This window comes from Thermobia domestica, chromosome 18 (assembly GCF_964235325.1).
Source record: "Thermobia domestica chromosome 18, izTheDome1.hap1.1, whole genome shotgun sequence".
NCBI classification, from domain to species: Eukaryota; Metazoa; Arthropoda; class Insecta; order Zygentoma; family Lepismatidae; genus Thermobia; species Thermobia domestica.
Window position 1 is genome coordinate 32,560,034 of NC_137471.1, and position 19,947 is coordinate 32,579,980.

General features: G+C 36.7%; 1 protein-coding gene across 7 annotated transcripts in view; it reads right to left on the reverse strand.

The window, feature by feature from the left end:
• The window catches only part of LOC145675432 (phosphatase and actin regulator 2), an 850,331-nt gene that overhangs the window by 259,815 nt on the left and 570,569 nt on the right, over positions 1 to 19,947 (reverse strand). For all 7 annotated transcript variants that reach the window (XM_081745850.1, XM_081745845.1, XM_081745844.1 and 4 more), the window contains one exon: positions 7,932 to 8,015. In XM_081745850.1, the coding sequence (XP_081601976.1) occupies positions 7,932 to 8,015 (84 nt within the window). The remainder of the gene's footprint in view (positions 1 to 7,931; positions 8,016 to 19,947) is intronic.

Below are 19,947 nucleotides of genomic sequence, written 5' to 3' on the forward strand. Positions count from 1 at the left end.
AAGGGAGCTCGCTGCGCCGCCTTCAAACGTCATAAACGCTGTCCCTTAGCATAATTTGAATGGAGGTTGGTTCTTTTGTGACTGAAGGAGTCACACACATATATATTTGCACATAAATTTCTCACCTACATGGGAATGATCACCTCTAACTCAATTCTTGTTCTAACAAGTAGAACATAGTATAATCCATGCATGATTAGAAAAGGTGAGTTTCGTTTCACATTTTTAAACTACGCTAATTGTATATTGAAACGGGAAGTAATAGCCCATAATAGAGAGATAGATCTAGTTACAACAGCGGAATAAGATCTCAGATAGAATGTCTTCTTGTGACAGTGAACGCATATAAAAAACTATTTGTTATTTATTATCTTTTTTTCAGTATGACAATCTATCTTGAAACCGGAAATCGTAACTTGCGCCATTTCCTGTTTGAATAGAGAAATAATGGTAAGGTTACCATTCATCCTGTTTTGACCGGAACAGTGTCAGTTTCAGACTCTTTTCCTGTTGTCCCGATTTTCAGCCGTGACAATCTTTCCACCCTTTCTGTATGCGCTAGGCTCATTGCAGTATTCTGAAATATTATACTTGGTATTACATACTTTAACAGCTACGATATTTATTTTATTTTATTTAACAATCACCAGATACAGCTCAGAGGCCATTTTACACTGGATATCTAACAACAACAATGGAAAGGATTTTGGGAAGGTATCGGCCAGGGCCTATTTAGTAGGTACGTGCCATCCCGGCATTTGCCTGGTAGGACTGAGGGAAACCCTGGAAAACCCCAATCAAGATGGTCGGCAGCGGGAATCGAACCCGCGACCTCCCGAATGCGAAGCCAACGCCTCTACCACTTCAGCTACTTCGCTCGGTATACAATCTTCATTTAAAATTTGTAATCTTCATTTAAAATTTGCTTTGAATATTTGTGGAGCGCCCCACTTCAAGGTATACAGTTATTACACCTACATCTAAAATGCGTCTTGCCTTCCTAACCATCGTTACTAATATACCCAGCAGCCAGGCCCGTATCCCGGGGGGGTCTGGGGGGCCGGGCCGGTCCCCCTAAATTGTCGCTGCCCCCCCTAAAATTTTCACGTTAGGCTTGCAAATGAACTATAATATGGTGATGAACTATAATATAGTTAGATCGCCCCCCCCTACATTTTTTGAGCTGGCTACCGGCCTGCCAGCAGCAATGAAATACAGTAAAAATGACTTGTGCTGGTTAGATAGTTTTTACCGATGGAAAAAGTCAAAAAGTAAACCTCCCAACAAACTTCAGATTTGGAATACCACGAACATGGTAATTTTAGATAAAGGTGGAGTTAAACTTTATTCTTGGAAACCTCAATCGATACAGGAAAGTCATTTCTCGCAATCTCTTACCATTTTTAGCTCTATAAAGATCAATATTAAAATCTGAAGTGATATTAAATTTCTGTGAAAAAGAATCTATTATCGGGACACTGAATCGATTTTTAAAAAAAGTGTTTCTCCGTCCCGAATATATTGTAGTCTGTACTCTGATACCTGTCGACAGACACCCATATGGACGGACATAGCCGTTCTTGTAAGGTATCTCATGTTATCGAATAGAAGGAGGCAGTGGCTCACTGTAGAGTGCTTAAACTCTGGTGTCTGGGGTGTCTGGTTCGATCCCCGGCTAAATAAGTTTGTGGTAGACAACATCGTGTTCATGGGTTTTCTTGGCGTTTTCCCGTTTCCTCCATCCCACCAACTCTTCCAGCATCATTCACTTGCTTTGATCATAGTCTCCCATAGCCTAACAGGCATAACCGTGGGATGTTAAACTCAATTTCATTAATGGATAGAATAGGTTGGACGTCTTAAAAAATCGAAAATATGAGTCTATGTTTAAGAAATGTGACCTAAAGAAACAAAAAGCCAAGCTAGATCAGTCAAGTAAACAAAACAAAACAAAATAATAATAATAATAATAATAATAATAATAATAATAATAATAATAATAATAATAATAATAATAATGACGCAAGACAGATTAGTATTTCATGTTTTCTTTCACACAATCCACTCAAGTATCCAGTTTTCGGAAATAGAGACCTGGTCGAGTCAACGAATCAGATAAGAAGTCCATCATTATTATTCGACTTCGTGCAGAAGCGATTACGTGACGCATCACAGTATTATTAAAAAAAAAAGTTTTGCACCAAGAACTCAAACAAAGACTGACGTATATAAATGCATTTTCAATTCACGCAATCTTAATATCAGTTCTTTGGAAATTAAATATAAAAAGAAGGGGGGGGGGAAGCAACAGATTTATGCACGAAATGAACTACGTCAATTTCTTCTGTCAATAAACGTACAAAAAAGAAAAAAAAAAAAAACAAAAAACAAAGAAAAATGCCGTGACTGTCGGCCAACGTCAACACGAATGGACATTTACATCTCATCACGTTTGTTTTACATAAACATCTTTTTGTATCCAAAATATGTTTAAAACATGCAGAAATTTTTCTCGCCAAATATGTTGAAACGAAATCTATAGTGTTTGCTCTACCTTTATTCTCAACAGCTAAAGGAGGTGGATAATTAATCAACATGAATAATGATGTAATACAGTTAATAACACAGTGAACTACCGGTTTACGAACCTCTCTTCGTGAATAAATCGGTTCATGAAAAGTTTCCTGAATCAATCTCCCTCGGCTCATGAACCATATTTTGGGATACGAACTACTGATGGGTATAAAAACCGGTTTTTCAGTTTTTTCTCTCTTTTAAAGAAAAGCCAAAACAGGATTCTAAAAAACTTACCAAACACAGATTTTTGGAAACCAGTTTAATTTTCTGTCAAACCCGGTTTTCGTTTTACGAAATGATAGTTTTTCTACAAATTAGTTTCCAATTTATATTATATATATATATATATATATATATATATATATATATATATATATATATATATATATATATATATATATATATATATATATATATATAATCTGTTTCGGCCATTCCTAGTACCAACGCCTGCCATGAATATTATCGTCAGAATGCTATGTTGTTCTGTTTTGCGCTTTTTATGTTATTTTAGCTCTCATAGTGTTTTAATTAATTTAGCTCGCCACGTGTCTTTGAAAAGGATAATTGTAGTTTTATTCTGTTTTTAACCTAAGAAAAACATTTAAGAGCGTAATGCAATGCGTATGTTCGGTACCATGTTTCTGTGGTTAGAACGGAATAATTGAACATGTTTACATTAATTTCAATGGGAAAAATAATTTCGGTTCGCGAAAAGCATTACGGAACGGATTAAGTTCATTACCCGAAGGTTTACTGTAACTTGTGGAATGATAATGCAGAAGAAAAGGGAAAAATCCCAGAGTAAACTCACAGATACGTCAATCACAAACTCGCATGAGAAGGGTCGAACCATGATACCTTCCACCAAGAGGCATCAGACTGATGCACGGAACTTACATCAATTTCTTCCATCAACATTCACAAAATTAGGTTTAGGAGTTAGAATTCTCAGCTTTCGGCATCTGTGGCCATGTTAGCCCATTACGTATGAGGGATGACGTCCTTCGGCGATCACATTATCCGACAAAAGGGAAGGAAGAAAGGATCGGGAAAACAAGGGAGCGGCTTGGGAGCTATATGTTAGGCAACATTCTGGCATTTACGTGGTGAGAATAAGGAAAATCCCGGAAAACCTCACTGGCCTGAAAAAGCTCTAACACTTTTGCGACCGAGTGTCCCCCTCCCCAGGAACCGAACCCGGGAAGAGAGCGTTAGAGGACCACAATTTAAAAAATAAATAAATATTGTGGCTATGGAGCAACTTTAACACGACGAAGAGATTCTACATCTTAGCACGTCTGTAAAAAATAAACATCTCTTGTATCTAAAATATGTTCATTACGTCTGGAAATTTTTCTTGTCAAATATGTTGAAATACAAAGAAAACTAAGCAAACTTTAACAGTAAACTTCAAACATTTCTTTGAAGTAAACTTATGAAAAGATAAACAAGCATATAAAATAACAATTATAAGTAAAAAGAGAAAACAAAGATAATTACTGTGAACATATTTTAAACAAAGTAACAGACGTCACCAGAAGCAAGTGCTTTCGAAATCAATTGCTAAAAAAATCTTTTTCCTTGAAACACGAAATGTTTACTTCTTAACGTTTTATGAGTTCATAACGTAGCTCTCAGAATGTCCCTTAATTGAGCTATAAAAATACATCAGCAGAAAATTAGATTTAACGAAAGGCGGTTCTCAGTAAATGAGCCAATGCAACAAGCAACCTGTTACTCCTACATCCGGAGGGGAGTTTTGGTACATAACTCACTTTGAGAATAAGGTATTAATTTTAACAACTGATTCTACCGATTTCTTTTAGTACTGTAAGACGGGGTTACTTTGCACAGAATATAAAAAGGATTTCACAGTCCTATGGCGGGAAAACCATGAATGTAAAGAGAAAGTTTCAACTGTAAGTCAGTGGCTATTTGAGAATGCGTTTTCGAAGCGTTACCCCCTAGAGCGAACGCGACCAAGGTGGCTATTTGGTAACTTTACTTTCGCCAGAGTTATAAATCATACTGTGAACCAGTCAGGGTTTCGAGGTCTTTTTTGCCAAGTCCAGGTCTAGAATAGCAGAGTTCCAGTACTCTGCACAAAGCATCTTCAAAGCAGTTGTTTCTTGCTAAAATCCCCTTGCCTGGCAACACATCTTTAATTTTTCTCCTTTCTTTTGACATCTTTTAAACAGCAGGCGGTCTATTGATCCGAAACGCACCAAATATGCTCGAGCTGACGTTTTCTCCGCGTTTTTATTGCTTCGCATTTGCTGCGCATTTTGATTAGCCATCCAAATAGCCGGGGACTAAAGAGTAAGATAGAACATCCAAATGTATTTTGGCTATAATGTTGGCGAATAAAATCAGTTCTAATTACCCGGAGGGTTTGTTGAAATGAAATGAAATCTTTGAGTTTTACGTCCCACGTTTACGCCGGTTAGGCTGAAGGAGACGGTGATGATGAGTGATGAATGAAATGGTGGAATGAAGAAAGTGGGAGGAAACGGGAGAACCCCGAGAAAACCCACGCACACGGTGTTTGTCCACCACAAAGTTCACTTGGCGGGGGCTGGGATCGAACCCGGGACCCCAAGCACCAGAGGTGAACGGTCTACCACTGAGCCACCGCGACCCCAAACCGGAGGGTTTGTTGTTGCAGAGGTATGGAAAGCAGTCACTGTAAAGGCCACAAAAATTTGAAAGATATCACGTAGAGAAGAATTTCCGTCAAAGTTAAGTCAGTTTCGTAGAATACTACTGTGTATAATGGGACTTTGATGCAATAGTTGAAACTGAAGCGTGAAACGTTTTAGTCATAAAAACAATAAAACTGGGAGAAGGCGGTTTCAGTCTCTAATCGGGGTTACTTTGCAAAAGTCCAAATTATCACTTAGGTAGGAAATTATTACTACTGGAACCTTCTGCATTCTAAATTTAGGTAAATTTCCTATTTAGGTAGATGCCGCCATGAATTTCTTGTTGGAAATTACATTATGAACAGTGGCGGATCCAGAAAAATAATTTGAGGGGGGCTACAAAAGTTTCGTTTTTGTAGAAATCATCAGATTTTTGGCAGGGGAGAGGGGCATGAAGCTTATATGCACAGGAATGACTAACAAGAGATTTTTTAAAAAAAGAAATCATGCTATTTGGGTGGGCTTCAGCCTGAAAGACCCAAACCCAGTAAATTTTCCATTGATTACGGTTGGGATGATGTTCTCGGACATAAAAAGCAACCAAGGCGAATCACTTCACGGCGATTATTATTATTATTATTATTATTTTATATCTGAGTTGGTACTTTTGTGGGACATGCTAAACTATTAGAATGTGGTTCCTGGTACCATCAATATTTGTAGACCGCATGCAGTTTTGTGTAGAAATTAAAATGTATAAATATTGAAGAGAAAACACTGCACAGAAACTTTGTGTTCGTACGTTGAACATACTCTTTTGTATGTTGTGCAAAGTTTATGTTTCAATAACTATGGTCATACTGAATGTTTACTAATGAACTTGTGTTAATGTTTTTCTTACATATATATATATATATATATATATATATATATATATATATATATATATATATATATATATATATATATATATATATATATATATATATATAAAAGAAAATACAGTGTTCTAAATCATTGTGTGTGTAAGTTACATGCGGTTTTCTTTAAGATCCTTTGAATCTTGTGCAAAGTAACCCTGTCTTATGGTATCTTTAATCAAACTCGAAAGTTTGAGAGACAAAACTTTTTAACAGAAATTCGCACAGCGAAGCATGAAGTTTGTACTAGTAGACCATAGTACAATATTCGGGAAAAGATGTGTCAAAATAAAAGACGATCAAAGGTTAGGAAGACCAGAAATAGCAACAGAAGAACAAAGTGTGAAAGTTGTGTTGAAATCTGTTGAAAAAGGTCAATATCACCAAGGAAATTATCATTATAAAGTTCAACAAGCACATAGTGTCACTACAACATATTGTAAGTGGTTGTGGTGGGCGCGGAGGTTCATGCGACAGCACTCACCTCACGCGCATGGGGTTCTGGAATTGAACGTGCCAAATGGATTTTATGGACAAGCACTGTGTGCGAGTGTTTTTTCGGAGTTCTCTCCTTTTGTTCTACTTTTGTTACTTCATCATTATCATCCATCTCATCATTACAGTCTCCCTGAGCCACAGTGCACAATCAAAGGAAATTAATAACATGAATAGTTGCGAAATTTACGTAGGAAAATGCGCAAATGCAGACCTGACTTGCCGCTCATTTTGCACGATGTTACACGATCGCATGTCGCATCTAGAGGACGTTGTGACTGAATTCCTGACGAAAATCAACTGGGAAATATTAATACACCACGTAACCCAGAACTTCTCCAGACTTTGATCTTTTCCACAAACAGAAAGACTCACTTCGAAAGAAAAAAAAGAAACAAAGCTATTAACCCCTTGCGTTTCAGGTGTCAATTTCCTATGTGCGTGCTGTAATACCAGGCTTTCATTTATGTTAAAATAGTGTCTAGACCGTTATATAGGGCATAGTTATTGTGGAAGCGCGAATATAGCATTCACATTACTGGCATATATATTTGCATTTTAGTGTTCTGAAGTGATTTTATGGTGCTTCAGATTGGCAACACTGACCGGGCATCAAGGACATTTTTTTCGATTTCGAAATACGATATTGAAGTTGCCAATTGTTTATTGCCAAAACAAACACGTGGCAAACTTAGGCCTGCCATCTAATGAGACAAAATATTTTTTATTCTTTTCTGTCAGTAAGGTGCTGTCACCTGAGGAGGAATAGTATAACTAACTCGTGCCTTGCAGCCACTAACAAATTTCATCATCTCCAGTATTAATACGACGCTTAATAAAGGATACATTTTCATGACGTCCCCATCGATGTTACTGGTATTTTGCAACGGAGTATTTTATGACATTTACATGGATATCACTGGAACGCAAGGGCTCAATCACTAGAAGTTTCTTCAGCGGTATTGGCCTAACTAGGAAATAACCCCTTACTCTACGTATTGAAAAACTTTTCAACAGGTTCAGCAGTGATCTAGAGGGACCTGGTTCCCCTCTCGTTACGTACATATTCAACAGTTACTCCAGTCATCACAGAATTGAACAAAAGTGTTATTCTACAAGGTATCGTAGATTTAATGAGGCGTTGAGACGCCATTCTCAAGCATCAAGGGAAGTACTTTAAACTGGTAAGGAAAGTGCTTCAAATGAAATAAACTGGCCAGAGTAAGTAAATAAATAAATAAATGTGGGCATCACTTCTGAAATTATCCTTGAATTTATGTTTTTAAATACTCACCTCCACTGCCTCCACTCGGACATTCACAGACTGGAGACTGGAGTGCAACTGTACCCGCGTTAGGAGAGAACGAAACCTCGCTGCCTACAAGTTAAAAAAAATCACGTTAGTATATTACATTTAAAAAAAAATGTGCAGTATAAGTCTTAAAAACAAGGAACGTACCCATTGTTTTTAGATAGCTTTCACTTTCTTCTACATTAGTGTTAAAGACTATTTTGTTTCAAAAATTTTGGGACAATGGTATAATGTTCAACTTTGACGTGAAGGGTCCGAATTTTGGTTATCATATAACCTTGTGGTGGACACGGTCGTCCTCGTGAATTTGTTGAGGATCATACATTTTTCTTCCATATCATTCATTTCAAAATGTCTTCTTTATTTAGGACTTATATTAGTCTGTTAAAAATTATTTGAACAATTTCTCTGCTGTTATTCAAACACCAGAATATTAGTTTTCAAAATTCGAACAATTCTTCGAATAATTATACATTATTCGGAGAATTAATCTTAATTTTGACGAATTTTAAAATCACAAACTGGTATTTTCATCACAAACACGTAATAAAGGGGCAGTTAATCCTTAGATTTTCTATGAAAGCACGCATTCTGTTCGGCATTTTGAAGGCACGTGAAATATTATTATTACTATTATTATTATTATTATTATTAATAATAATAATAATAATAATAATAATAATAATAATAATAATAATAATAATTTTGATTCATAGAAGATCAGTATCATATTACGTAAGTCATGCTTAGTATTACTGTATTCGCTAGGGGCACAATCGCAACAGTACTGCCAATTGGTGTGAATTTTCTCTCACGACAGCTGTCACAGTAATTACATGTTATAAATTTAAGAATGAGCACGTTAAACACAAATCCACAAATTACGGGACAATTCTTAGTCCCGAAGAATTTTGTTCGACACAAGTTTCTAATAAGGAACGATTCCGTGAAATACAAGGCGTATAAGAATTTGACCTTTATTACTCATACGGTGTATTTATTAACCGTTCGTCTTCGTTAACCAAAAACTAACCTTAGTGGGAACACGGTAGCTCATTGGTAGGTCTCTGGTGGTCTCTGGTTTGATCCCCGGCTACTAAGTTTGTGGTGCACAAAATCGTGTCCGTGGGTTTTCTCGGGATACCATTTCCTCCCACTTTCTCACTCTACCAATTTTTCCATCATCATTCACTTGCCTTAATCATCGTCTCCCTTAGCCTCAAGGGTATAATCGTGAGACGTTAAACTGGAAAATGTAATTTAATTTCAAAAGTGACCCTAATACTAATTCTCTTGCCTTTGGTGGAGCGGTCCTGGGTTCGATTCCCGATTGAGGTAACTCGGTCGAAAAAGTGTAACTTCTTTTCAGGCCAGCCATCCTGTGTGAGGTTTTCCTGGGCTTTTCTCATTCACACCGGGTAAATGCCGGGATGGTACCCAACATTCAGGTCCCAGGCAGTTTCTTTCGTTTTTTCCCTTCCGCACATAGTGTGCTCATCGAAGGATGTCATCCCCCATACGTAACGGGGTTAAGTCTATAGATGCAGGCAACGCCCAGAAATTCGTTAACCTAAAGAGCACACAAGTGGAACGTTAACCTAATGAAGTTCTTTCATTGTACTTTGCTTCGAACAGTGCGCTGACATCACGAAAGTGTTCTCCATCCTTATCGGGAGAAGCAGAGACTAGAGGACTTCTAAGGATTCTCTTGTTTAAGCCAGTCAAATTTTGAGATACAACCTTTATACTACATACCCGCTAACTTCCTTGCAAAACGTTCTTTTATTTTCGATAGTGATAATGATTGTGCCCAATGTATAAAATTTTTCAATATTTACGACTGGAACTGTGCTACATTGGCCGCAACGACTCATGCAGCCTTTTGGGCTTGATAACAATCATAGAAATATTCTGCTTCACGTCTGATACATCGGAAGATTTCGGTACTATTCATGGAATCACTTTTCAAACGCACATTTGAGAAAACGTCAAACAACAAAAGTCTACCAATTATATTGTCAATCTTTGAAAACATAGTGAACAAGTGACAAAAAATACTTAAATAAATAGATAACAAATAAAAGAACTAAAATCGAACGGAACAATAATTCTAATTCAGCGATAAAAAATAACAGGAATAAAAACAACAGCTATATAAAACAATTAAAGCTCTTTCCTAGTCTATTCCGCAATTTTTTGTAAATTTCAGTTAGTAAATTAAAAACTACGAAGAATTTGAAAAAACAAAAATGTTAAAAGTGGACCATGTAATATCTACAAAACGATATCGTCTGAACTAATGTAATTGTTTTTAACACCCTCCACACAGTATATAAAGTTGGATCCTTCTACAATTGAAAATACCCGAATGCAGAAACAAAACCCAATTTCATAGATTGGCTAGTGTAAAGGGACCATATTTTTATTTTTAAACCCTGAGTGGGCTTTTGCTTTCTTTTAACTGGTCCTGGGGAATTCTGATATTTAGAATACAACACCAAGCAAACAGAATACAATTACTATACCAGCAGAAAGAATTTCCGCTCTTCTCTGAAGATAACATGTTTACACTACGACGGAAGCAATCTTGTATGGATGATGGAAGCATTTGTTAAAGAATTTGTGCGTACGTAAATAGATTTTTACGTCTATACTAAAACTCTCCTGTACGTAAGAAATTTTGAAAAGAAAAACTGTGTTTTTTGAACTGTATATCTACAAATTGAGTCAGATATTCTATACCAGGGTTTCTCAACCTGAAGGTTGCGACTCCAACAGGTCGCGAAGATAAATGGAAGAGATAAATATAATTAGAATCTAATACCGAAAAAAAATATTTTGTTTTTTGTTCTGATAGGCATATTTTTATTTTTCAATTTAAATGAAAGAGGTACAATATGAAACTAAAGAGAACTGCATATTGAAATACCAGAAAAATACAAATGCAATAATTCCTGCATATTGAAATACAATTAAAATTGAAAGCTAACGAGAGATACCTGAGCATGGTGTGATTTCACTAGTGCGGCAATGTCCGGTACAATCTTCGTGACGCACATTATCAATTTACTTAAAATAATATTTTTTTAACAACTGTCTAAAAAATTTTAATCAAAATTGGAAATCACTTTATTTTTTTATTGTATGACCCAAAATTAAAGGACTTATGAAGTTTTAAAATTTTCGAACCACTGCTCTATACACTGCTAAACGTTTAATTGCATGATGTACTGACACACTCGATTACTGGGAACGGACACTGTCAGTGCAAACAAAATGTAATTAATCCCTCAGTGCCGACCTACCCTACAGGAGGGTAATGGCATCCTCTTTTACATGCATCCGATCTACCTATCTACCTAACTCACTCTATGCCCTATGGAACCCGGAGATTCAATGCCGCGTTCACAAAAGCTCTCCATTGGCTTCTGTCTTTAGTTAACTGGATCCAGTTTCTACTTTGAATTTGTATTTCTGCGAGATCCTTCTTAATATTTTCCTCGCATCTGTGCCCAGATCTTCCTAATGGTCGTTTTCCGATTGGAGTTCCAGTTAAGACTTTGAAAGCGTTCCTGATTTCTTCCATTCTGGCTACATGACCTGCCCACCTGAGATTTCATAACTCTAACGATGTTTGGTAGAAGCTGTAAATTATGCAGTTCCTCTTTATGAAGATCCCACCATTCCCAATTATCGTTCCTCTTGGGTCAAAATATTTTTCTCGGGATCCTGTTCTCAAGATATTTTCAATCTACGTTCTTCCCTTAGAGTAAGCGATCATGTCTCGCAACCATCAAGCACCGCAGCAGGCATCCGATCTAACTATGTGATGATAACTTCCCATTCTTTACATGCTTCCGAGCTACCCGTGTGGTAGCAATCTCCCATTCTTCACATGCTTCCGAGCTACCTAAATGGTAGTGCCATCTCCTTTACAATCTTCGAACCTAGCTAACTAATTCCTTCCCTTTCTTAACATGTTTTCGGCATCTCGTCGTTGCAATGTTTGAAATGCCGTAACTTATTTAACATATTCGGATAGTTTTTTTTTTTTTTTTAATCCTAAAGAGGATAATTTGGGAATGCGAATTAAAGGTATCAAATTTAAATATACTCTTCCATCCGTACTATCAAGCAGCGATTTAAAGCCCGTGTGACTGCAAAGTTAAATGATAACGCCTACTATATTTCAATTTACAATTTGAGATCTGTCTGGTAGCAATTTAAATGTATTTCGACATTTTTTTTTTTTTTTTTTAATATTTAGAACGACTAATGGGACAGAATCCAAACGGAATCGAAATCACGTCAATTGATTTCGGGAGTCAGAAAAATTGTACACTAATACGACTAAAATATTTTTATTTGTACCGGGAGAAGAACTGAAATTTCTAAGCTCGTTAGGAATGAAACGAAAAGGAAAGCAGTAATTGTTACTACAGATTTGATTAGATGTTTAGGCGCTACAAATAGCCATAGAAAATAAGCACTTATAATTAAAAATAGGCACTAAAGACTAATTGGAAATAATGAAGATAAATGTTAAGTGAAATTAAGCCATGCGTAATGTTAAAATAATTTAGAAACCTACCTGATCGTTCTCCAGTAGTTTATCAGTTCACAGATCAGTCTTAAAGTTTTACACTACTTTACACACAACGGTGTCCTATGGTTATGCCATTTAGATTAAGAACAAAAGGCGGAAGATTAATGAAAGTGTATGATTATGAGACAATTGGCGGAATGAAAATGTGGAAGGAAATGCAAGAACTCTGAGAAAACCTATGAACACGATGCTGATCACTTCAAACTCAATTAGCTTGGGATCGAAGGAGAGATCCCTCTCATCACAGGTGAGAGTTTTAACACTTAGCCATATTACCCTCCTAGGTCACTTTCCAATGAATAGAAAAAGCGTATTTTATTTAAATAAATATTAGTAACTCATTATAAAGCACCATTAATTGCGATTTTATATTAAAACGTTGCAATTCTTCAAGTTTTCAATTGATAATTATATCTTTCTTTGGTCCTACAACACCTTAGATCTCTTCATCTGAAACAGTCTTTCTATTTTCAAGTATCAAAGTGGAGTACATTTAAAACAAAGTTATATGTAAATTAAATCTTTCAGTTTAACATCTCACAAAAAAGGCAAATGAGAGGTACGGACGATTAAAGCAAGTGAATGATGAATGAAAATTTGGTGGAATGGGAATGTGGGAAGAAACAAGAGTATCCCCAGAAAATCCACGAATTTGATGTCGCCCGCCACAATGTTACTTGGTCGGGGAAAGAACCGGGGACCCCACGCACAGATGTAAGTGCGCTACCACTGTCCACCGTGAGGAACATGTCGGACTGGTACGTTTTCGCCTTTCAGTTATGCTCTCTACGAGATCTAAATCCTTCCCAGCCCCAATAACTTACTTCGTTCTTACAAGGCTTCTTTCCACATTATGGGGACGGCGCACTCCCCGACCTAACAGCTGAGTTTAACGTCCCACAATTATGCCCATTAGGCTAAGGGAGACGATGATTAAAGCAAGTGAATGATGATGGAAGAATTGATGGAAAAATAAAAATAAAAGGGAACAGGAGTACACCGGGAAAACCCACGCTCACGATGTTGTCCACCACAAACTCGCTTGGCCGGGGATCGAACCAGGGACGTCACGCACCAGAGGTAAGCGCTTTACCATTAAGCCACCGTTCCCCCGGACCTACATAGAGTTTATTATTATTATTAAATTTCTGGGAAACGACAGAACCTTTATTTAACAGGTCTACGTAGGTAGACTAATAGAGTCCTTATTTTGAAGAAAATGTAAAGAATGCATGGTAATAGTTCTTTAAGCTGTTGGCAATACAGGGCAAAATAGGCAAATTAATTTTTACTGAAGCTGAAGCACAGACATCCAAACAAACTTCAGCGCCTTCAGTTTTATCGTTCTAGTAACAAAAGTCAAATGTTTTAGTTTGACTTTGTAAAAAAAAAAAAAAAAAAAAAAAAAAAAAAAAAAAAAAATTAAATGAAATCTTTGAGTTTTACGTTCCACGGTGATGATGAGTAATGAATGAAATGGTGGAATGAAGAAAGTGGGAGGAAACCCACGCACATAGTATTTGTTCAATACAAAGTTCACTTGGCGGGGGCTGGGATCGAACCCGGGACCTCAAGCACCAGAGGTGAACGCTCTACCACTGAGTCACCGCGGCCCCAGTTTGACCGTGTCATTCTAACTTGTAATATTAAAATGTCTAGTTAATAGATGTCGTTACATGCGTTATCCTTTGCACTCAATGATATAAATCAACACAACGTCGTGTATAACGAAGTCATTCAATAATTGCGTAAATATCGTGAGGAGTTCGGCTGGACAATTTGGTGCCCCGTGCAACGGCATCATTAGCCGCTTCTCTTTCTACAGAAAGAACAAATCTTAAATCATGATTTCAAGTATGCTATCCCATCATCAAGAACGATGGGGAAAGAAAGTGCACTCGCACTCAGAATGGCCTGAACACTACAAATATAATTTCGTTGTGTCTGTTTTTTCTTTAAATAATAATCTAATATGTTAATAAGAAATAAAGTAAACATAGCTGCACAGGAAAGATGGTAATCCTTTTTATGAATCCAATATCGAGATTCTATCTCAATATATCAGTTTGAAATTCCAGTGCAACTAGCTCTTTTATCTTTATTCCTTGATTTTGCTTCTACATCTGTTTAAATTAAAACAAAAAACCTGTGTCCACCTTAAATGATACGGAATTTGTTTGTGGCAACACTAGTTTTCATATCAAAACTATGATACCTAACTAGGTGGAACAGGTTTTGTATTTGACAGCAATCAAGCAATTCATGCTGGGATTTCTTTGACCATTTGCTTTAGCACTGTCCATGTGACCTTAAACGAATGCGACCTAAACATGATTTATGAATGTAGTATTCAATTGAAAGATCAGCTTAGTAAATTTAGCTACCATAACCACAAAATTTGTTTCCAATAAGAAATATTTATTTTAAATAATATACAGTAGTTATGGCAGATTTTGCCGCCCCTTGAAATTGCTACTCTGTGCAAATGCACGCCGGGGTCCTGGAGTTTAGAATATTTTCTAGTTCATGATAAAAGATAAATGTAAACAATAACAGTTTTTAAGCACTATTTTAACCTACAATGAAAGCACATATTATATATATTATATATTACATATTATATATATATATATGGCGAATTTTGGTAGCTGGAACTACCGTTGCCTATGACGTCATTACTCAACACTGATGCTAAGGAACCTCCCAGGTTCGAACGGCATCTCACCTAAACCTTGAACGAATCGTACGCAACTCGAAAAATTTCAACAAAATGTTTGTAGGTGGCAGCACGTTATCGAGAATGCAGAACACCTGGTCGAGGTAAGTTGTCAATTATAGATGTATTTGTTCATTTCTTTCGAAAGACAAAGTATTACTAAGGTTTATTAGATGGTTGCCAGAAGTAAGTGACATCCAGATGAGATGCTATTTGGACCTGGGGAGGCTTCTTAGCATCAGTGCTGAGCAATGAATTCATAGCCAACGCTAGTTTCAGCTACCAAAATTCGCCTTCAGGTCTGAGGAGTATATATATATATATATATATATATATATATATATATATATATATATATATATATATATATATATATATATATATATATATATATATATATATATATATATATATATATGTCTAACATTCAGTGTCCACCTAATATTACATTATGAAAACTTCTACAACTTGCCATTAACATAGAAAAATCGATATTTCGCTTTTTGGATTAACGTTTGGCGACTAATATTCCTTTCAGCACCGAGGCTATGAAAGACTTACAGGTTAACGAGTGCAAACAACATAAGATCCCACCGGGAACACAACATGGTTGTCCTCTAGCAAAAGACGCGAATATTAACTGTATAACAACGAAGCAACTCGATATTTTATTTCACCTAACAGCTGTAAACTGTCTACTTAGATCATCTCAGTCTAAGCGAGAAATGTTCTTTTAAAGACATGTATTTTCTTATAGTCTTTCATCCTTTTAGACTTGAACGTTCGCCTAGGGATATTTACTGGAATCTTCCCACTGCTGTTAGTTTGAAATGCACGGGAGCATGATGCAGTCTATAAACTCTTGCCACAAAAAAACATCGTGTTTAAGTGAGACTATCTATCTTCTAGCCGGAGCTATTCATCTTGAAAAGTATCTACCTCCAAGACATGTGGTTGCTTGTTCACTCACTGGAAGTGAAGGTTCTCTTGTAGAGGCCTCGGGCTTCACACCATTTTTAAAAATAAATCTTCTTCAAAGATATTCCATTCTCTTACATTTCTTAACTTTGTTCTTTAACATATTTTACTTTTAAATAATAAAAAAATGAATACCGACATATGCATATTGGGGGACCTTAGTAGCTCAGTGGTAGAGCACTCAAATGTGGCTAGTGATACTTCGAGAGGATAAATTTCTCGTCTCGTCTTGGAACAAAACAAAACAAAACAAAACAAAACAAAAAAAAAACGAAACACAAATTCTTAGAGGTTTGCGCGGGTATAAAATATCGCATCCGCAGCATCTCTATCCGCATCCGCACCCGCAGATAATGAGGTACCAAATAGTCATGATATTCTAATTCTGTAATAGTCGTGATTTTGAAAATATTTTAGACATATTTTAAGTGGCTATTAAAAAGAGCAATAGGACGACTCTCTCGTGTCATTTCTTGTCCTTTAGCTGCCACTGAGTCACAAGCTTCAAACATACTTATTTTGATTTTTAATTATTTTTCAATCAATTTTTAAAATGAAATGAAATCTTTAAGTTTTACGTCCCACGGTTATGCCGGTTAGGCTAAAGGAGACGGTGATAATGAGAAATGAATGAAATGGTGGAATGAAGAAAGTGGGAGGAAATGGGAGAACCACGAGAAAACCCACGAGCACGGTGTTTGTCCACCACAAAGTCAACACGGCGCGAGCTGGGATCGAACCCAGGACCCCAAGCACCGGAGGTGAACGCTCTACCACTGAGCCACCGCGTCCCCTTCAATGAGTTTTAAAACTTTTAATTCTAAACAAACGTTTCTTAGTGCTTTTTCCACCATCATCACAAATTTTATAGCGTTTTCTTAGGTAGGGAAAAGATGTAGGAAACCATATCCGCACAGAAAAGAAATATATATCCGCAGATACCCATTTTGATGCGAATATCCGCATCCGCGCAGAATACTTACTACCAATTCTTGTCTTGGTATCCGGACGAGATATTTCACGAGTTCACCCAAATCTTTGACGTCAAGCACTGTTTTAGGGTTACATAATTCACAGTAGAAAAACTAATTAATTAATTCAATCATTGTACGAACATATTGAAAAATATTTATCAAAATTAAAAATACTCAAGGTATTACATAATATACTTGGAGTATTTGTAACACGGAAGGATTCTGAAAACTTGTAGATGACACGTGGGTACAACTGTTGTACATAAATTCACAAAAGGAGACGAAAAATAGACGACAAATTATCGTAATGACACAAGATAATATCATTTTTTTAGTTTCGTCTCCTCTCACGAGTAACATTACCTCTGGTGCGTCTGGTCTCTGGTCCGATCCCAGTTTACTCAAAGTGGATTTTGTGGCGAACAAACATTGTGTATGTAAGTTTTCCCGGGGGTCTTCCGGTACTTTCCAACTTCTTCATTCACAATCATCATCATTACTATCTCCCTTAGCTTCGGAGCATAATCGTGGGATATTAAACGAAGAATTGATATTATTATTAAATATTTTGTCATGACTGGCAGATTGGTTTCTCCAGTTAGAAATTCATCCACCACAATTCTCTACTAAACTTTTGAAGTTTTGACGTAAAAATTTGTCTCTTTAATAACATTTCATCTATCAATTGTAGCAATTGTAATTTATTAGGTTGACACTAGTGGGCTTTACAATATTGTAACATTGGTACGTCATTTACTCCACATAGCTATAACTTGAACGAAAGCGTATTTTTGAATTCTGTTCATTTTTGCAATACATAGCAAGAGGTGATCATCTCGACAAAGTTCGTTAATGAAGTCAATACGTTAATTATATTAACTCGTGACGGTCACTTACGTTTGTCTGTTACTCTACACGATAACTCTTGAACGAAACGAATTTTTTAAATTATATTTTTGCAACAGACAGAAGAGCAATTACCTCGGCCAACTTCATTCATGGATTAAATGAATTAAGATCATCATGGGTAACGGTGAGTTTAATGGTGAATGTCTATATCCCATACATGTAAGCGAATTTTTTTCAATTGTTTTTGCAATATATACGACAGTACGTCAAAAATTATGCGCAATTTTGACGTAACTCTTCCTACTTTGTCACACTGACGTGTCCTCGTTTATTTTATTGTTATGCTGTTGTGGACATGCTATGAAAGTTTGCTCCTAATTGCTCCATTTGTCTTCCTTTTGTTGCAGATAGATCATGGCCATTCCATTAGAAGTTTTTACCAAAGAGGAACAAACAGCAGTGATTTGCTCTTTGTGCTCGGAAGATGTATCAAGGGCCGCAAGCCATCAAAGACTTTCGGTACAATACGGGAACAGTGTCTTGCCGCAACGAAGTGTCTACGAATGGACTGACAAATTCAAAAATGGTCGCACAAGTGTTACGCACGAGGAAGGAGCCGGACGAGCATCTACCGTCATAAATGATAACAACATAGAGTGTGCACGTGACATCACGGATCGAACTTTCATAGCACGACCACATCAGCATAACAATAAAATAAACAGGACAGGGGTCAGTATGAACAATGTAAGAAGAGTTACGTGAAAACTGCGGATAATTTTTGAAATACCCTCGTAGATAGAGCGATTATCTCGACCAGGCTGGTTAATGCAATCAATTCATTACGATCTTAAGAGGCTTCATCACGGCGAAATTAAAATACCGCCAATTTCACAGTAATTATGTGATATCTTCAAATACATAAAAGATAATCGAAGTGTGGAACAAGAGCGCGCTAGACAATATTACTTTACATGAGATACCGCTATCACGACCAGAGATGGTCATTTTTCCTAACCCTCCCTCACCCTCACCCTCCATTGACGTCCTCACACATCACCCTCCATTGACGCCCCCACACTCACCCTCCATTCACGCCCTCACACTCACCCTCAATTACTTTATCGCCCTCACCCTCAACTAAAATGAGAGTGAGGTGAGGGTGAGGGCGGCCCTTATGAGGGCAAAATGAGGGAGGATGACCATCTCTGATCACGACTAACTTATCTGCTTTCGATTTCCAGCCATTTAGAAAATCGACATCTATTTTCGCGTTTCGAAATGGCTGCAAACGGAAAGCTACTAGGTGACTCATGATAACGGTAGCTCGTGCAAAATGACATTGTCTAGAGCGCTCTTGTTCCACATTTAGATTATCTTTGATCTGTATGAAGATACATATCACATAATTACTGTAAAATTAGCAGTATTTTAATTTCGCAGTGGTTAGGCCTCTTAAAGGATGACGGTGATTTTAGCTATCTATAGCAGACCAATTTTCGTCTTGTTCCGTTTCAGAAAAATGTTAGATTTAATGTTTGCAGTGATGCTATTCAGCCAGTTCGCTAGAACCGATTGATAAAATATTTCAAGCTTGCAGAACCGTTTGTTATACCCAGATATAACAGTAATTTTACCCAGTTATGTCCAGGAACAATAAATTTTAGTTTAACTATCTTTGTTCTTAAAAATTCTTCCAGCTACAGAGTTAAACGTATGATCTCCCAGAACACGTTATAAGCGTTTATTTCTTAATCTCAAATGCTCTGATACCAAGAATGAGAACTGGGATCACATGAGTGTAATGTTGACGGTTACTTATATTTGGAATGTATGTTCTACTATACTGTTATCAACAAATCGATGCATTGCTGG